We start from the raw sequence: 21040 nt of genomic DNA, 5'->3' as shown, positions 1-21040 counted from the left end.
CATCTTCCCATCAATTTTAACCATCTTCCCTGTCCCTGCTGAAGAAAAGCAGGCCCAAACCATGATGCTGCCACCACCATGTTTGACAGTGGGTATGGTGTGTTCAGGGTGATGAGCTGTGTTGCTTTTACGCCAAACATAACGTTTTGCATTGTTGCCAAAAATATCAATTTTGCTTTCATCTGACCAGAGCACCTTCTTCCACATGTTTGGTGTGTCTCCCAGGTGGCTTGTGGCAAACTTTAAACAACACTTTTTATGGATATCTTTAAGAAATGGCTTTCTTCTTGCCACTCTTCCATAATGGCCAGATTTGTGCAATATACGACTGATTGTTGTCCTATGGACAGAGTCTCCCACCTCAGCTGTAGATCTCTGCAGTTCATCCAGAGTGATCATGGGCCTCTTGGCTGCATCTCTGATCAGTCTTCTCCTTGTATGAGCTGAAAGTTTAGAGGGACGGCCAGGTCTTGGTAGATTTGCAGTGGTCTGATACTCCTTCCATTTCAATATTATCGCTTGCACAGTGCTCCTTGGGATGTTTAAAGCTTGGGAAATATTTTTGTATCCAAATCCGGCTTTAAACTTCTTCACAACAGTATCTCGGACCTGCCTGGTGTGTTCCTTGTTCTTCATGATGCTCTCTGCGCTTTTAACGGACCTCTGAGACTATCACAGTGCAGGTGCATTTATACGGAGACTTGATTACACACAGGTGGATTGTATTCATCATCATTAGTCATTTAGGTCAACATTGGATCATTCAGAGATCCTCACTGAACTTCTGGAGAGAGTTTGCTGCACTGAAATTAAAGTGGCTGAATAATTTCGCGCGCCCAATTTTTCAGTTTTTGATTTGTTAAAAAAGTTTGAAGTATCCAATAAATGTCGTTCCACTTCATGATTGTGTCCCACTTGTTGTTGATTCTTCACAAAAAAAATACAGTTTTATATCTTTATGTTTGAAGCCTGAAATGTGGCATAAGGTCGCAAAGTTCAAGGGGGCCGAATACTTTCGCAAGGCACTGTATATATACACATATATATACATGTATATGTATATACAGTGGGACAAAAAAGTATTTAGTCAGCCACTAATTGTGCAAGTTCTCCCACTTAAAAAGATGAGATAGGCCTGTAATTTTCATCATAGGTACACTTCAACTCTGACAGACAAAATGAGAAGAAAAAAATCCAGAAAATCACATTGTAGGATTTTTAATGAATTTATTTGCAAATTATGGTGGACAATAAGTATTGATTAAATACTTTTTTGCCCCACTGTATATTATACACACACATGTATGCATTATAATAAGACGGACATGTACAATATCCTTGACACATGCTCCAGCTTTTATCTTCATGTTAGCCTACATGTAAAAGCATAAAACAATTGTTGTGTATTGATATTCTAGTTTGTCCCTTTAGGGCACCTGTAACGCTCCCCTGCTTATGTACTTAGGAATGTGTGGAATGTTTTGTCCCATGAAATGCATTAAACAATGCCCACTATAGTTTCTACTGTAGTGACCTGTCCTTATGTTAGCTATATAAGTAATACAGTGTGCTATACAACAAAACTGGAGACAAAGAAGAAATGTTCTCACATTTGCATTCATTATTTTTGGCAAAAAGTCAGTTTAATTAGTTTTCTTGCTGTAGAAAGATGCAAAGAAAATGTGGAGCTAGCCAGTCGAGTGACGCTAGCTAGCTTCCGATGTCACAGCAACGAGAGCCTCGAGAGGGAGAAAGTGGAGTTACTGTGAGTAGAAAAAAAGGGGTCTGGGAGTAAGGGAACGTCTAAAAAGTGTGAAAGAAAAATAATAAACTGAAATGTCAGCACTGGTTGGATATATTGGAACATTTAATGAATTTGTGGAACAATGGAGTTCTTACAAAGTTTTGAGTACTTTGTGTTGGCAAATGGAATTAAAGCAGAAGTGGCTGATGTGAGTAAAATATTTAAGCGTGTTAACCCTCGCAAGGCTGCTGGCCCAGACGGCATCCTTAGCCGCGTCCTCAGAGCATGCACAGATCAGCTGGCTGGTGTGTTTATGGACATATTCAATCGCTCCCTATCCCAGTCTGTTGTCCCCACATGCTTCAAGATGGCCACCATTTGTTCCTGTATCCAAGAAGGCAAAGATAACTTAACTAAATGACTACACTCACCGTAGCACTCACTTCTATCATCATGAAGTGCCTTGAGAGACTCGTCAAGGGTCATATCAACTCCACCTTACCGGCCACCCTAGACACTTCAGTTTGCATACTGCCCCAATAGGTCCACAGACGATGCAATCACCATCACACTGCCCTATCCCATCTAGACAAGAGGAATACCTATGTAAGAATGCTGTTTATTGACTGCATCTCAGCATTCAACACCATAGTACCCTCCAAGCTCATCAAGCTGGATGCCCTGGGTCTCAACCCCGGCCTGTGAAATTGGGTCCTGGATTTTGACGGGACGCCACCAGGTGAGAAAGGTAAGAATCAACACCTTCGCAGACCCTCAACACTGGGGCCCCACAAGGGTGCGTTCTCAGCCCTCTCCTGTACTCCCTGTTCACCCACGACTGCGTGGCCACGCACACCTCAACTCAATCAGAATTTCAGACGACACAGCAGTAATGGGCTTGATTACCAACAACAGCAAGACAGCCTACAGGGAGATGGTGAGGGAACTCGGGGTGTGGTGTTAGGAAAACAACCAAAACAAAACAAAAATGATCGTGGACTTCAGCAAAGGGAGTGCCCCCTATTCACATCGCAGGAACAGCAGTGAACAAGGTTGAAAGTTTTAAGTTCCTCGGCGTACACGTCACTGACATACTGAAATGGTCCACCCACACAGTGTGATGAAGGCGCAACAGCGCTTCTTTAACCTCAGGAGGCTGAAGAAATTTAGTTTGTCACCCAAAACCCTGACAAACTTTTACAGATGCACTATCGAGAGCATCCTGTCGGGCTGGTACGGCAACTGCACCACCCTCAACCGCAAGGCTCTACAGAAGGTGGCGCGGTCTTCACAATTCATCACCGGGGGCAAACTACCTGCCCTCCATGACACCTAGAGCACCCAATATCACAGGAAGGCCATAAAGATCAAGGACATCATCCACCTGAGCCACCTGTTCACACCGCTACCATCCAGAAGGCGAGGTCAGTACAGGTGCATCAAAGCTGGGACCGAGAGACTGAAACAGCTTCTATGTCAAGGCCATCAGACTGCTAAACAGCAATCACTAACTCCGATGCTGCTGCTTACATTGAGACCCAATCACTGGCCACCTTAATAAATGGATCACCAGTCACTGTATACAATGCCACTCTAAATAATGGCACTTTAATAATGTTTACATATCATATACCATCTATTGCACCTTGCCTATGCCACTAGGCCATTGCTCGTCCATATACTTACATGTACATATTCTCATTCACCCTCAGATGTGTGTATTATGTAGGTGTTGGGGATTGTTAGATTTTACTGCACTGTCGGAACTGGAAACACAAGCATTTAGCTACACTCGCATTAACATCTGCTAACCATGTAAGGACCAGATACTGAGCGGGCTCACCGGGGTCCAATGTTACCTTGATCTATTCATCACCAGGCAAAGATGAGCATGAGCACCTGAGAAACCTGGACGCTACACTACAGAGACTGGAGGAGTATGCTCTGAGGGTCCAGAAGGACAAATTCACGTTTTTCCGGCCTTCTGTTGAGTACCTGGGCCACGTCAGACAGTTCAGCGCTCCACAAAGTGACATCAAAGGTGAAAGTCGTTGCAGAAACTCCATCCCCACAGAATGGGAGCTTTCGCATCACGGACCTTAAATAAAGCCGAGAGCAATTATGCATAGATGGAGCGTGAAGCACTCGCCATCGTGTTTGGTGGTAAGAAATGTAATCAGTTTCTGTTTAGCCGACGGTTCACACTGCTGACGGACCATGGACCCCTCATCTCCATCTTTGGTCTCCATACCGGTATTCCGTTGCTCGCAGCCAGCCTCATGCAGCGATGGGCATTATTGTTATCTGCTCACCAGTACGATATCAGCAGACGGCCTCTCAAGGCTTCCCTTACCTGTTACACACACTGAGCACTCCCAGGCTGATACCTTCTACTTCAAGGAAGTGACGCACACCCCAGTTACATCTGTCCAAGTAAAAAAGTTCACCCACACTGATTCAGTGTTGTCTGAGGTTGTGTACATTGTCACTCGTGGGAAAGGAGGAGAGCCGTCGGACAGCCTGAAGCCTTACCTGGTGAGGAGAAACGAGCTCACAGTTCAGTCTGGATGCTTGCTATGGGGCTTTCGAGTCATCATACCGCTACTCTGAGAAGGCAGGTGCTTGAACTTCATTCAGGGCACTGTGGCATGGTGCGAATGAAGAAGATTGCACACAGCTACTTTTGGTGGCCAGGTATGGACGCTGCTATCAAAGACAAGGCCAGGTGACGTTCTGCATGTCAAAAGATGAGCAGCATTCCTCAGCTATGGGACTTCTCAGAGGAGCCTTGGCAGCGAGTCCACATAGACTATGCAGGCCCACTGGAGGATAATATGTTCTTAGTTGTAGTCGACGCACACAGCAAATGGCCTGACGTTGCAGTGATGAAGAGATGAAAGTTTTGTCCAGACAAAAGGAGCAAGCTTTAAAAACATCACAAGAGAACATGGCCTTCAATAGATGCCTAAACACCTTCCTGTTGACCTACAGAAACACCCCCCCATGCTACAAAAAATGGGCACCTGTGTCATTTTTCCATATAGACACACCCTATGTGTTTTTTAATAAAATCAACAATATACATTGTGCTTGTCTGATGCTTTAAGCTTACGGTTTTATGAAATAAGACAAATGCCTTGAGTACGTCAGAGATCTAGATAAACTTAACCTGACCCAACTATTCTCCTCCTGCTCCTGCTGGCTTTCACAGATTCTGCCATTGCTCTCCTGAAGTTGCCGGTAATAGGCTACACGAATGTGGAATGCCCATTTATCTTACCATTTCTACCTATCTGGGTGCCAGTTTTGGTTTTCATGAATCAGTTTGTTTTACTTTCTAATAACTTCATATCTAAATCATTGTCATGTGGTTAATCTAAATTATATCTAAATGAAAATGATACAAACCTAAAAAGTAACTCCCCTTGCCAACTATGTAAAAATAGCCTACATAAAGCCAACAAATAAAAACATTGCAGGCTGCAGGTAGAAAATATCCTGAATTTAAAAAGAAATATCCTATAAATCACATAGGCCATGTGTAGTGTAGCCAATCTGCAAGGAACTTGAAACATTGTAACTATTAACTTGGGTCCTGCTTGACGCTTGCCTATAAAATATTCTGGGCCCTCAGAGTTTCCCATGCCAGTGAGCTTGGGACAGACACAGCTGTAGGCTATTTGCGCAAGGGATAAGAAGCATTGCTTGACTTGGCAGGAGCTCACCGGGGCTGAGTACCGGCACCTAAAATGTTCTGCTGCTTGAGTTCCAGTTCCTTTTTATAGAATATTAGCTCACATATTGTGGAGCTCCTGCACCTAAATATAAACAGTACCAGCACTCAAATGAGTACCAGAATTGATGTCAGTCCAAGCACTGATAAGTAATTAGGTAGGCTTATTTTATGACGTTTCTACTCGAACAGAGCATGACATTTTTCCCTTTCACACTGTGATTATCGAAACAGAGAGAGCTAGAAAGGTTTTTCAAATACATTGAGGAACTATTGTAATTCTCAATGGGTGTAAACACAGCCTTTGTTTGCTTGCTATTTGAGGTGAAGAAAACATTACTTTGAGAAGCTCCACAGGTCATTAGTGGTAGTCTGTTAAGCCAATCAGAAATACTATCAGATCCCCAAATGGGCGCATTTATATGCCTACATTTTCACACAGGCCAGGAAGCCTATCGCCCTACTTAAATGCGTGTGCGTCTCAACATTGACAGGAGCTCTCCAAACAAAAAGACAATTACTAAATTGACACCTCGTAAATGGAATGAAATTAACCAAAACGTGTTTCTCACAAGTGTTGTGTACTCTGCAAATAATGTGTCCACTCCGACAATGATAACGGGAATAATAATATTGTATGCATTAACAGAAATGACAGAGATTAGAAATTAGTGGTGAAATATGTAATGTGGAATTGATATATGCTAAAAATCTAGCGCAAACAATTAACAGAATTAAGCTTTGATACAATAAATGTGCACAAATTGGCGGGAGAGAGCGCATTCTGGATTAAGGGCATTGTGCATCTGAGTGCATGGTCAATCCGACGTCTGCATTGCCCATGCAGTATTTACGGTGATATGGCCTCAGCTGAAGTCAGGGCATTCGTGCTTCGCGGAGCAGTGCAGTGCTGTTGTCCAGGAAGTGATTTTTTTTTTTTTTTTTACAGGGTATAGAAAACTGTCAACCAATCATGTCAATGTGGAGCTATACAAGAGCCCTACAAAATTTGGGATGAGCATGGTGATGTTGTATGGAGCTCGATTTGGCCTCTGGAGGCTCCGCAATTGCGTTACACCATCCATATGGAGCCTCGGACCACATTTTTGGGATCAAGCATAAATTGACTTTTAGTCTAGGCCTCCAATGGACTACTGAGATAAGCGCAAATATATATACTACCGTTCAAACATTTGGGGTCATTTCGAAATGTCCTTGTTTTCCATGAAAACATACATGAAATGAGTTGCAAAATGTATTTATTTATTTTTTTACCTTTATTTAACTAGGCAAGTCAGTTAAGAACAAATTCTTATTTTCAATGATGGCCTGGGAACAGTGGGTTAACTGCCTGTTCAGGGGCAGAACGACATATTTGTACCTTGTCAGCTCGGGGGTTTGAACTTGCAACCTTCTGGTTACTAGTCCAACACTCTAACCACTAGGCTACGCTGCCGCCCCAGGGGCAGAACGACAGATTTGAACAGGAAATATTGTCAAGACAATCTAAGGTTATAAAGGTTTTTTAATTTAAATAATAATTGTATGTCAAAGAATCCTCCATTTGCAGCAATTAAGCCTTGCAGACCTTTGGCATTCTAGTTGTCAATTTGATGAGAGATTTCACCCCATGCTTCCTGAAGCACCTACCACAAGTTGGATTGGCTTGATGGACACTTTTTACGTACCATATGGTCAAGCTGCTCCCACAACAGCTCAATAGGGTTGAGATCCAGTGACTGTGCTGGCCACTCTATTATAGACAGAATGCCAGCTGACTGCTTCTTCCCTAAATAGTTATTGCATAGTTTGGTGCTGTGGGTCATTGTCCTGTTGTAGGAGGAAATTGGCTCCGATTAAGAGCCGTCCACAGGGCATGGAGTGATAGCCTTCCTCCTTCAAGATCCCTTTTACCCTGTACAAATCTCCCACTTTACCACCACCAAAGCAAATCCATGCCATCACATTGCCTCCACCATGCTTGACAGATGGCGTCAAGCACACCTTAAGCATCTTTTCATTTTTTATGCGTCTCACAAATGTTATTCTTTGGGATCCGAACACCTCAAACTTATATTCGTCTGTCCGTAACACCTTTTTCCAATCTTCCTCTGTCCAGTGTCTGTGTTCTTCTGCCCATCTTAATCTTTTATTTTTATTGGCCAGTCTGAGATATTGCTTTTTCTTTGCAACTCTGCCTAGAAGGCCAGCATCCTGGAGTCGCCTCTTCACTGTTGAGGTTGAGACTGGTGTTTTGCAGGTACTATTTAATGAAGCTGCCAGTTGAGGACATGTGAGGCATCTGTTTCTCAAACTAGACATACTAATGTACTTGTCCTCTTGCTCAGTTGTGCACAAGGGGCCTCCCACTCTATTCTGGTTAGAGACCGTTTGTGCTGTCCTGTGAAGGGAGTAGTACACAGCGTTGTATGAGATCTTCAGTTTCTTGGCAATTTGTTGTTTCTGGCCATTTTGAGCCTGTAATCAAACCCACAAATACTGATACTCCAGATACTCAACTAGTCTAAAAAAGGCCAGTTTTATTGCTTCTTTAATCAGAAAAACAGTTTTCAGCTGTGCTAACATAATTGCAAAAGGGTTTTCTAATGATCAATTAGCCTTTTAAAATTCTAAACTTGGATTAGATAACACAACGTGCCATTGGAACACAGGAGTGATGGTAATAATAATGGGCCAAAAAAACAAGGACATTTCAAAAACAAGGACATTTCGATGTGACCCCAAACTTTTGAACGGGAGTGTATATGTGTTACTGCTTGACTAAAACATTCTCGGTCGACCAGTCGACTAATAACGAGAGAGAAAGACGACTTCCTTAAAAGATTGAACATTTAGTTCTGACTAACCTCCGACATTGGGGCGGAATACACCCAGGGTTAAGTCTGGGAACTGAGGCCATCTACCTTCTTTGCCTAGTTCAGAAAAGGTTATTCTGAAAAGTTCCTTTATTTACATTAAGAGAACTGTTATGTTAAAAAGAAAATAATATGCAAAACAGTGAATATTAACTTTTTCCTTATGAGGCATCAAAAGTAAAGGGAGAGGAATATGTTGTGCATTGATATTCTAGTATGTTCCTTTATTCCACCTGTAACGCCCACCTGATTAAATACATTGGAATGCTTGGGATGTTTTGTCTTGTGAAACGCATTAAACAATGCCCACGTTAGTTTTTACTCATGTCCTGTACTTACAGTATATTAGTTGTATAAGTAATACAGTGTGCTATACAGCAAATTCTGTCATTGATGCAGCGGCATTCACATCCAAAACTCTTTACATTAAATGACTGACTTGTGTAGATGAACTCATCACCCTTCTACCACTTTGATGTACAGTAGCTAGTCCACCTCCAGCACAGTAGCCTTTACACTCTGCCTGCCTGCCCGCCCACAAGAGAATTGTGTTCATATATTACATCACTTCTCAGTATTACAGAGTACAGTACATAACATACAGAACAGGGCCTGTATTCAAAGAGTGTCTCAGAGTAGGAGTGCTGATCTAGGTTCAGGTCTTCCCTCTTATTAATTATAATCTAAAGGTTAAGCTTATCCTAGATCATCACTCTTACTCTGAGACACTTTATATAGTGACTTGCGAAAGTATTCACCCCCTTTGCCATTTTTCCTATTTTTTTGCCTTTACAACCTGGAATTAAAATAGATTATTTAGGGGTTTGTATCATTTGATTTATGTGACATGCCTATATGTTTTATTGTGAAACAAACAAGAAGACAAAAAAACTGGAGTGTGCATAACTATTCACCCCCCCCCCCCCCTTTGCAGCAATTACAGCTGCAGGTCTCTTGGTATATCTCTATGAGCTTGGCACATAGCCACTGCGATCTTTGCCCATTCTTCAAGGCAAAACTGCTCTTGCTCCTTCAAGTTGGATGGGTTCCTTTGGTGTTCAGCAATCTTTAAGTCATACCACAGATTCTCAATTGGATTGAGGTCTGGGCTTTGACGGGTGACGAGTGTTGCTTCAGCAGTATGCTTAGGGTCATTGTCCTGCTGGAAGGTGAACATCTGTCCCAGTCTCAAATCTCTGGAAGACTGAAACAGGTTTCCCTCAAGAATTTCCCTGTATTTAGGGCCATCCATCATTCCTTCAATTCTGACCAGTTTCACCATCCCGGGGGGATTAAAGGTGTTGGGTGTTGGGTCAAATTTTCAAAATGGATAGATATACATTTAAATATTATTTTGTTGCTGAGAAGCTCTGGCGTTATACATTTTTTTCCGCTGCTGTAGCTTTTTTGCCTTCTCACAGTCACCTTGAAACGTTCCTCTTTTAGTATACTACAAGCAAGGGACATCTAATGTCTGTTTTATTGTAGTTTTGGCCTTTTGTTTAATATGCCCTCAATTTTTCTGCCCGCTCTGCTGAGTATTTTTCTCCGCTCATACAGGAGTATAAATATACAATTTTATTTTAATACTGATTTATCAGGAGGTGCTGCATCACCCCTACTTCCTGCGACTATGCTTATGCCATTATGTAACTTTGAACTTTGAAATACGGCACACAAAATCCAATCAATTTTGCACGCCCAATTTTTCAGTTTTTGATTTGTTAAAAAAGTTTGAAATATCCAACAAATGTCGTTCCACTTCATGATTGTGTCCCACTTGTTGTTGATTCTTCACAAAAAAATACAGTTTTATATCTTTATGTTTGAAGCCTGAAATGTGGCAAAAGGTCGCAAAGTTCAAGGGGGCCGAATACTTTCGCAAGGCACTGTATCTGTGGTGCAAAAGCCATTACAGGGAGACCTAGTGGAGTGGTAACACACGTGCAAGCGATTGCTCCCAATGACCACTTGGATATGCTGCAGTATTCACCGAGAGGCTCTTGCTCCCAAGGGAATGCCTAATAGCGTGAAAGACGTTTTGGACACTACAGTGAAAATTGATAACTTTGTTTAAGCAAAGCCCCTGAACTCTTGTGTATTTTCTGCACTATGCACTGATATGGGCAGCGACCATGTAACGCTTTTACAACATACAGAAGTGCGCTGGTTGTCAAGGGTCAAAGTATTGACACGTTTTTTTAAATTGAGAGACGAGCTTAAAGTTTTCTTTACAGACCATCATTTTCACTTGTCTGACCGCTCGCATAATGATGAGTTTATCACACGACTGGCCAATCTGGGTGGTTTTTTTTCTCACCTGAATGACCTGAATCTAGGATTACAGGAACTATCCGCAACTATATTCGATGTGCGGGACAAAATTGAGGCTATGATTAAGAAGTTGGAGCTCTTTTCTGTCTGCATTAACAAGGACAACTTACAGGTCTTTTCATCATTGAATGTTGTTTTGTGTGCAAATGAACTCATGCTTACAGACCATGTCAAATGTGATTTAGCAAAGCACCTGGGTGAGCTGGGTGCGCAATTACGCAGGTACTTTCCCGAAATGGACGACACAAACAACTGGATTAACGAATCCTTTCATGCCATGCCTCCAGTCCACTTACCAATATCTAAACAAGAGTGCCTCATCGAAATTGCAACGAGTAGTTCTGTGAAAATGTCATTTAAACTGCCAGATTTCTGGATAGGGCTGCGCTCAGAGTTTCTTGCCTTGGCAAATTGCGCTGTTAAGTCACTGATGCCCTTTGCAACCATGTACCTATGTGAGAGTGGATTTTCGGCCCTCACTAGCATGAAAACTAAATACAAGCACAGACTGTGTGTGAAAAATTATTTAAGACCAACTCTCTCCAATACAACCCAACATTGCAGAGTTATGTTCATCCTTTCAAGCACACCCTTCTCATTAACCTGAGTTATTCACAATTTTTGATGAACGAATAAGGTTTCATATGTAAGATGGCTAAATAAGTTGTCCAGTCATATGGCCAAGTGCTACAAAGAAGGTCCTAATTTAGCTGCAGTTGTCCCAGAACTGAGTGGCACGTTTTGCTCTTCATTGTAATCAAAGGGCTATTATCAATAGTATGCATGCCAGTCTCTCTTGGGTAAGAGTTGAGGAAAGACTGACGCATCACTTCTTGTTTTTCTAAGAAACATTGTATTGGAGATTCCAAATGGTTGGTATAGTCTTCTTACACACAGCACTGACACACACACACTTACCACCAGACATGCCATCTGGGGTCTTTTCACAGTCCCCAGGTCCAGAACAAATTCAAGAAGACGTACAGTATTATACAGAGCCATGATTGTATGGAACTCCCTTCCATCTCGTATAGCTCAAGTGAACAGCAAACCTGGTTCAAGCAACACCTCACGTCACAACGCCTCTCCCCAACGTGACCAACTTGTGTGTAGTAGGCTGACCTCATTTAGTCGACTGGTCAAATGTTTGGTCGATAGGCTGATGGTCGACCAAGATTTCTTTAGTCGGGCAAGTAGCAAAAATAAGTTTAAAAAACCATGTACAAAACACCTGTCTGATTCGCACCTGTCTGAGTGGACTGATCCATTGTAGAGGCTGTGGGGATGGCACAGTCATAAGTCTAAGACACATGCTACTGAAATTGCATATGGTTATATGGTTATGTAATAACAAAAACATTTTTTTTTAATAATATGCACTTTCTCCCGCGTTGGATAGTGGTCTCTGTCCATGGTTCTGAAAGACATCAGTGCGGGTTGAATTGGTGACTTTTCCTAGACCATGTTGCTGTGTGCATAATAGCAATGTTAACCAGCATATTGGTGTTGAGAACAATGCGACAGAGGCAGCAGCAGAGTTAGGAGACGAGAAAACAGCCCTTGCTTTAATTGCCTATTGAAAAGTGATTATATGTTATGTGCCTGGCTTTATAAATTATCCATATATATCGAGTAATATCTTACTGACTCCGTGAGCACCAAGCCTCACGCAACCACATGTCGGATGAACAAATTCTGCAGTTTTTATTCTTTGCTATGCTGTAATAAAGGCTTTACACTTTTGTTAGATTAGCCTCTTTTATTATTTATAATTTAGTTATTGCTGTTTACACTTCCAAATTGTCAGAAATTATATTTATAAAAATAATAACCCTATTTTATTCCTTGATATCCTTCTTATTGTTATTATTATGATCATTATTAGGCTAAGTATAGCAGCCTGGTATCACCACCATTGAAATACAGGCCTAAGAGCACATCCTGTTTGGTCTTAATACCGTATTTCAATACTTACAGTAACTTTTCAGTCAGAAATGGCTGTAATTATGTTGCAGCTTCAGCAACACGGACAGCGGGCACACTGTTGATGTTATGTGGCGCTGCAGCAGGGAGTAGAGAGCGACAACGGGTGCTAGTCACTCGCTGTCTTTTTTTTTAACACAGCGCAGCAAGTATGAGCCAGACCCGGCACAATCAAATCAAATGCTGTCGGACCCGCTCTAGTAATTTATGTCTTAATTATTTCATCAAACATTTAGCTTAAAGCATCAGACAATCTCAGGGCATATAGTTGATTTGACTAATGCATTCTAGGGTATTTTGCCTCCGTCACCATTCCAAAGTGTGTTACGTGTGTCTGCGCTCATATCAAAGTATTCATCCGAATCTGTCACTCCATCCCTCTCTCTGTCATCCTATTCTTCCATATATCTTCTCTCGTCTACTTCTCTCTCTCTGTCACTCTCTTCTGCTGCTACTCACTATCCCCCTCTCATTTGATATTTTCTCTCTCTTTTCCCTTCCCACCCCTCTACCTCTCTTTCTCTCCTCCCAGCCCTCGACCGTCCCAGGTGATGCGATGCCTCCAGACCTGAGCTTCAGCAGAGAGAACCTGAGCTTCGACTTCAAAGACACAGACATGAAGCGCCTCTCCATGGAGATCGAGAAGGAGAAGTGCGTGACTGACCACTTCGCTCTCTCTGTCTGTCTTCTCATCCTTCTCTTTCTCTCTCTATTGCTCTCTCTCTCTTCTCTCCTCTTTCGAGAAGGATAAGTGAGTGACTGACCACCACGCTCCGTCCTGCAGCATTAACAATCAGATGTACACCACTATTACAGGCTTGTCCCTCTTTCCGTCTCTATTCTATTCATCCCCGTCTCTCTTTCTCTCTTGCTCTCGATCTCGAGGAGCTGACTCACTTTCTACCTGACTTCATTACTGCCTTTCTTTCTGCCTGACTTCATCCAATCAGATGTACTTACTCTACAGTAACCTTCCCTCTCTGTCCTGTATTCACCTGTCACTTTATTCTCTCTGTCCCTCATCTTCCTCCATAGCTCTCTTTCTCTCACTCTTTCTCCCCCTCCTTCTCGGACTGCCTGTCTTCGTCTTTGTCAACCGCATCTCCTGCTCTTGCTTTGTCGCTCCCTCCGACTCCCTGTCGAATTCTCTCCATCTTTTAATCCCTCTTCTCCCATCTCTCAAGACGGAAAAGTGAGTCACTCACTGGCCACTCTCTCTGTCCTGCCACCCGACTTCATCCAATAAGATACTGATTGATTGTACAGATGTACAGTACACCACAGAATGAGACATGTCCCGTGTGCTCTATCAGGCGTTGAGCACAGAAATGTCATGGACCGTGACTCATGGGGGTACAATGTTGACGCATTCCAGTCAGAAGCACTCATTTCATAATTAATGGATATTATAGTGTACGGAATTGTCACAATGCATTGATATTTGTTTGTAAAGATGTGGCACAGATTGTACTAGTTCATGATGTTTAAGTTCTGAAAATAATGATGTAGACATGTTGTTTTATCACTCGTCTTGTTTGTATATCTATAACTTTGTTAATTGTTAATCAATGAAATTCAAGCAGCTATTCAAGATTTTACAACCGTTTTTTTGGCATATTCATGAATCAAAATGACAGATTGTCACATGGGAAGACTAATAACTCAACAATTTTCATCTGTGGAGGTCTTGGTCAGGATTCTATTCTTTAGGGCAGAACTAATTAAAAACATTGTGGAACAGAGAACGGGGGAAAAAAAATCTTATTCTTAAGTTTGGATAATACTTTCTTGTTTCGGCCTGTATGACCCAGGTGGAGGATTGTCATTCTTATTTCTGTGGTCCTCTCAGGGTGGAGTATTTGGAGAAGAGTAAGCACCTTCAAGAGCAGCTGAATGAGCTGAAGACAGAGATAGAGTCTCTGAAGCTGAAGGAGCGAGAAACGCCTCTGGACATACTCCACAACGAGAACACTGAGAAGGGCACCAGCAAGCACAGCAACTTCAAAAAGGTAAGCCCTATAACTCCTCAGACAGACGCACACACATACATAGGATTACGTTCTACACAATCGTCATAAACACCTAACACTAAGAGAGGCACCAGCTAGCACAGCAACTTCAAAAAGGTAGAGAGATGTCTGTCGCTAACTTATCCAGTGTCAATGACACATGCATTGGTGTATCTCACACAAACAATTGTCATACAGACTTCTCACATCACTCCTTACAGACTGCTCCCACACACCTCATATATAGCCTACCACTCAAACACCACAGACTTGCATATCAAACATAACATAACTACTTTCACATAGAGATTTATTCTGCTATCATCAAGAGGAATTAACAAATTAAGCTCACAACCTGAACCGTTATCTGCAACCCTCAGATTCTTCGCTAAATCTGTAAAACCATTGAGGTGAAATGTGAGCTTTGGCACATCCATGCAAAATGCCTCTCCCTCCCCCTTCCACCCCTTCTGTCTCCGTGTGTAAAATAAACTTGTTTGAGTAGCACTAATTGATTTTAGCACTGCGATCAGTCATTGGAATGGATGGGAACACCTTGGGTGTTCTGAGCTTTAGCTGGGCTTAGTCACTGCTTGTTTAATTGAACTGGGGCCAGTGAGCAATACTCTTTGTGTTGGGGACTGAGACTGCACTGCCATTGCAGTGTGGCTCTCTGGTATGTCTATCTGTGTGTTTACCCTCAGAAAAATAAGGGGAGGCTGCGAAGGGGTGAGGGAAGAGAGGAAAGGGTGCAGATGGGTTGAGAGAAGGTGGGAGGAGAGAGGGAAGGAGGCAGAGAGGGTAATGGAGTAAAGGGAGGGAGGCCCGAAGTCGACAGGGACCACTGGTTTAGGGGCCCTATAAAATCAATTATTTTTTGCCTGATTAGGTTTTTTCTCAAATTCTGTTTTCTCCGTTTTGTTTTTCCAAGTTTCAATTTCCCCCTGTTTTTAAAAAATAATTTTCGCTTTCAAAATCACACTTATTTAATAGAAAAGCAACTCAATTGGATGTTCTAAGTCCACAACAATGCTTAAACCACATCAAGAGACCACTTTTTAGGTCTGGGAATAATTTTGGACAATGTTATTTTGGGGTGTAGTTACCATTTAACTCCAGTGCAGCACCTCGCAAGAGGCTGTTGTTTAAGCAGTGTTTTGGTGATGGTAGAAAACAAAAACAAATACCCACTGGATTAATGCAAATAATCCTGATATCATTCTGCCAGGTATGCATCGTCTATTTTGTAGTTAACATTTAACTGATAGTTTTTTGCGAAAGCCTTTCCATCTACCAGAAGAAATGTCATTAGCATCATCGCTAACGGCTACACAAAGTACTGCACATTCACAGACACAGAGAATTTTCGTTGCCTCTTCAGAAAGTTGCAGGAAATAACTATCACTAACCACGTTTCCTTCCACAGTTTTTATGCAATTAACAGCATACTATATTGAAAAAAATCTCTACAGCTGTGATGGAAACAATTTTATGAATGCCGCCAGACAATTTTTTTTGTTCGACACGGTGGGATCTTTTTGTGTCGGTAAAATTAATCATGCGAGAAATGGTGGTGGAAACACCTTTATGCGCAAATATTCATATAATAACACATATTGAAGTAAACTTGGAGTCACGCAATGATATTGTGTGTGTTCCTCCCACTACGACTCTGTAAACCATGCAGTTTATTTGGCTACAAAGGAAATAAGTTATAATGAACTTCACATGGTGGGTTTGGGAAGAGTAGCTAGGAGGTAAAGATTAGGTTGATTTTCTTAGGCTGGTACACAGCTATGGACTTTGTCGTGATTGAATAGATAAAAAGTCTTTATTGAATAACCTTTAGAGAATATTAACTGGCTCGACAAGGCTTGCTTACTCTTCAACACTCTTAAAACTAATATTATCTTTTTGCGAAATGGCTCATTGTAAGTATCTGTATTAATATCATCATGATGACTAAACAGAGGAAATGGAATATACAATATGGTGACACACACACGCGTGTGCGCGTTATGTTCTTCTATCCTCGTGGGGACCTAAAATGAATGTCCATTCAAAATGATGGTTTCCCTAGCCCCTAACCTTACCATAACCTAAACCCTAACCTAAGCTTAAAATAGCATTTGTCCTCATGGGGATGTCTCCACGAGGGATCATTTTCCTTGTTTTGCTATTCTTGAGGGGACATTTGGGGATTTTAGGTCCGCGCAAGGATAGAAGATGGTAAACAGAGACTGTGCACATCCATTTCTCTCCCTCATATTGTATATTTTGGTGAGCTTGAACACCCGTGTCTACAGATTTAGCTAACAGTTTAGCACCAATAATGTTTTCCAACCGCCCCGACCTCTAGTATTTAAGCTGGCAGTCCCCCTGATAAGCTGGAAACATCCAGTTTTCAGGGGGGAAAAAAGAGAGTCTGTGATGCGACTTCCACTTTTGGACGTGTGCCTCGCTATTTACAGTCCCCAGAAGAGAACCTCCCCCGACAGTTTCTCTCTCTCGCCATGACCAGAATGTGGGGCATCCTTTCAAGTGTTTATTTTACGCCTGTTACATTAGGTTAATGGGGGACAGGAGAAAAAAACATTTTCTGAATTAGGTTTTAGTTTGTAGAGGTTTTAGGGGGGGAGGGGGTTGTTAAAATTCTTGTCCATCAAGAATTCCAGCAGATTTAAGATAAGGTGATATAACTCATAATCACGCATTGATATCAATGGGATATTTGTTTGGAGAATTGAGTTAAAGTACATAGTGCTTCAAACCTCCACCACTTGCTGTTCCCTCTAATATTTTTTATTTACATTTTTATTAGGCTCCCCATTAACCGACTCCAATGGCGACAGCTAGTCTTACTGTGGTCCGACACACAACGAAAAAGACATTACAGACAAAATACTTTACAATTTACAGTACATACACACAAAAAGTAGGTCACATGGGGGAGAGGCGTTGTGCCGTGTGGTACTCTCCCAAACTTCTGAGACGGTTTCAAAGTATATAGCAGAGGTAGACTAGTAAGACACGTCAGTCATCGTGACTCCCTTAGATCACAGTCAGAGCTGTGTATTTGACAGGACAAGAAAATCAAGCCCATTAAGTGTCCGGCAAGACGGCAACGCTCTCTATTCGATTTGTTCTCCCCATATCGTATTTAAACGTTGAAACTTGTGTTCAACTAAGGGAACCAGGAGTAAACAAGTGTCTAGATTAAGTCAGTATTCTAAACGTGTCAGCGTTCCATAAGGATATGGTCGGGGTTCAATCAAAATAACAAACAAACAATGACTTCAACATCAACGTGTTCCGCCAGAATGCTGAATGTAAACACAGACTGTCAAGAAGGTGAGTTGGTACATGCAAAAGCATTAACCTAGGTGGATAATGTCACCTCACAAACAGCCACATTGCCAGCTAACAAGTCACTTCTAGTATCGAAAAACCTGTCCAAGTCTGTTTTTGTCAATGGATATGGCACCTTTACAGTCTTTGCCACTTTGAAACTAACTCCAGCTGCTATTTCATGTGTGACGTAGCACTGTTGTACAGCAGTAGAACTGATCCTGGTAAGATGTTTATGGTGTTTTGGAGATCTAATGAATGTATTTTTCTCTTACAGCTAACTCTACAGAGCACCAAGACCAGAGTGGCTTACTTTGAAGAACTATAGATGTCACCAGGGACGTGTGTGTGCGTGCTTGACTGTGTGTGTGTGTGCGTGCTTGACTGTGTGTGTGTGTGCGTGCTTGACTGTGTGTGTGAGTGCGTGCTTGACTGTGTGTGTGTGTGCGTGCTTGACTGTGTGTGTGTGTGCGTGCGTGCTTGACTGTGTGTGTGTGTGCGTGCTTGACTGTGTGTGTGTGTGCGTGCTTGACTGTGTGTGTGCGTGCTTGACTGTGTGCGTGCGTGCTTGACTGTGTGCGTGCGTGCTTGACTGTGTACGTGTGTGCTTGACTGTGTGTGTGCGTGTGTGTCTGTTTGCGTGCGAGCGCGTCTTTTTGCGCCCACGTCCGTGTGCGTGCACGCGTGTCTGTGTGGACATGTCTCTGGAGAAACTTTATCACTACAGTACATTCCATACTACGTGGCCTTTGGCTCCATTTGCTGGGAGATACTCACCACAACTGCGGTCAAACGATGGACCACTGCCTAGGTCAAAACTAATTTCAGAACTGGAGTTTAAATACTGTATAGGCCAAGAGAGACAAATCATGAGTTACACTTTAATTTACATTCCACTACTTCTTACCTGATATTTACCTTAAAATAACCAAACAATACTTACAATAACTACAGTTTGTGTTATTTGTGTAACATTAAAACGAACATACTGTTCACCATTCACTAGCAGGTAGGTAAAGTATGTTTAATTATGTATCAGTATCCTTACCACTCACATAAGTGCATAATGAGTATTAACAGGTAAATACCACTGAAAGAATTACAGTAAAATATTATCAACTTGTATCACGTCACCTCAAGCCTCTGGCTGCCGTAAGTGAATTTCTGTATAGGTGTTCTCTACTACGAAGGTACCAAGTGCACTATATTCTGTTCTACCCTTTAAAAGCAGAGTGGAATAGCCTTTGAACTCAGACAGGGTGAAGATGAAGGAATGGTAAGAGTATTACAGTACAGTAATCCGGTGTACTTCTAGCACAGTTTTCCTGAATCCGGATACTGGGGACCCACAGCGATGCACATTTTTGTTGTTTTGCCCTAGCATTAACACACTTCATTCAACTAATCAGCTCCTCATCAATGCTTAGATTAGTTTATTCAGTGACGATGGGGCAAAAACTAAAATGTTATGGGGTGAACATTTTGAATCCCCATGACCAGGATTGGGAAACACTGATCTAGCCTATCGTTGGTACTTTTGGGAAAAATGTTAGGGTTATGTTTCTTTTTTAGCTCTTTGAACAAACTTGAGTTTGCATTCCATTCCATTGTATTGATCTAATACAGTGCACTCTGAAACGGTTTGCATATTTTGTTACATTACAGACTTATTCTAAAATATATTAAATCATTTTTTTGCCTCATCAGTTTACACACAATACCCCATAATGACAGAGAAAACAGGTTTGTATAAATGTTTGCTAATGTAAATAAGGTATTTCTGTGTTTTTATTTGTGAAAGTATTCAGCCTGTTTGCTATGAGACTTGAAATTGAGCTCAGGTGTATCCTGTTTCCGTTGATCATCCTTGAGATGTTTCTACAACTTGATTGGAGTCCACCTGTAGTAAATTCAATTGACTGGACATGATTTGGAAAGGCACACACCTGTCTATATAAGGTCCCTCAGTTGACATTGCATGTCGGAGCAAAAATCAAGCCATGAGGTTGAAGGAATTGTCTGTAGAGCTCAGACACGATTTTGTCGAGGCACCGATCTGGGGAAGGGTACCAAAAAATGTTTGCAGCATTTAAAGTCCCACAGAACACAGTGCCCTCCATCATTCTTAAATGGAAGAAGTTTGGAACCACCAAGACTTCCTAGAGCTGGCCACCCGGTCAAACTGCGCAATCAGGAGAGAAGGGCCTTGGTCAGGGAGGTGACCAAGAACCTGATGGTCACTCTGAGTTCCTCAGTGGAGATGGTAAAACCTTCCAGAAGGACAACCATCTCTAGTGAATCTAAGATTAAACTCTTTGGCCCGAATGCCAAGCTTCCCTACGGTGAAGCATGGTGGTGGCAGCATCATGCTGTGGGGATGCTTTTCAGGGACTGGGAGACTAGTCAGGATCAAGAAGAAACATGAATGGAGCAAAGTACAGAGATCCTTGATGAGAACCTACTCCAGAGCGCTCAGGAACTCAGACTGGGGCGGCGGTTCACCTTCCAACAGGACAATGACCCTAAGAACACAACCCAGACTACGCAGGAGTGGCTTCAGGACAAGTCTCTGAATGTTCTTGAGTGGCCCAGCCACATCCCGGAATTGAACCTGATCTAACATCTCTGGAGAGACCTGAAAATAGCTGTGCAGTGACGTTCCCCATTCAACCTGACCGAGCTTAAGAGGATCTGCAGAGAAGAATGGGCGAAACTCCCCAAATACAGCTGTGCCAAGCTTGTAGCGTCATACCCAAGAATACTTGAGGCTGTAATCGCTGCCAAAGGTGCTTCTACAAAGTACTGAGTAAATGGTCTGAATACGTAGTTCAGTTTTCAAAATTAAATTAATTAAAAAAAAAAACATTTGTCAGCATGGGGTATTGTGAGTTGATAGTTTTTTCCCCCTGAACAATTTCAGCCATTTTAGAATGCCATTTTAGAATAAGGCTGTAACATAACAAAATGTGGAAAAGTCAAGGGGTCTGAATACTTTCTGAATGCATTGTTATGT

At 42.1% G+C, this 21040-nt stretch overlaps 1 protein-coding gene across 2 annotated transcripts in view; it reads left to right on the top strand.

The window, feature by feature from the left end:
- nf2a (NF2, moesin-ezrin-radixin like (MERLIN) tumor suppressor a) overlaps nt 1-20372 on the top strand; it is a 61669-nt gene extending 41297 nt beyond the window's left edge. For both annotated transcript variants that reach the window (XM_064972857.1, XM_064972849.1), the window contains exons 14-16: nt 13203-13321; nt 14520-14679; nt 18305-20372. In XM_064972857.1, coding sequence (XP_064828929.1) covers nt 13203-13321; nt 14520-14679; nt 18305-18355 — 330 coding nt within the window. In that variant the 3' untranslated portion in view covers nt 18356-20372. The remainder of the gene's footprint in view (nt 1-13202; nt 13322-14519; nt 14680-18304) is intronic.
- Nucleotides 20373-21040: the final 668 nt, after the last annotated feature.

This window comes from Oncorhynchus masou, chromosome 1 (assembly GCF_036934945.1).
Source record: "Oncorhynchus masou masou isolate Uvic2021 chromosome 1, UVic_Omas_1.1, whole genome shotgun sequence".
Lineage (NCBI taxonomy): Eukaryota > Metazoa > Chordata > Actinopteri > Salmoniformes > Salmonidae > Oncorhynchus > Oncorhynchus masou.
The sequence above is the reverse complement of the archived record's forward strand: the minus strand, read 5'-3'. Positions and strand labels throughout refer to the sequence as shown.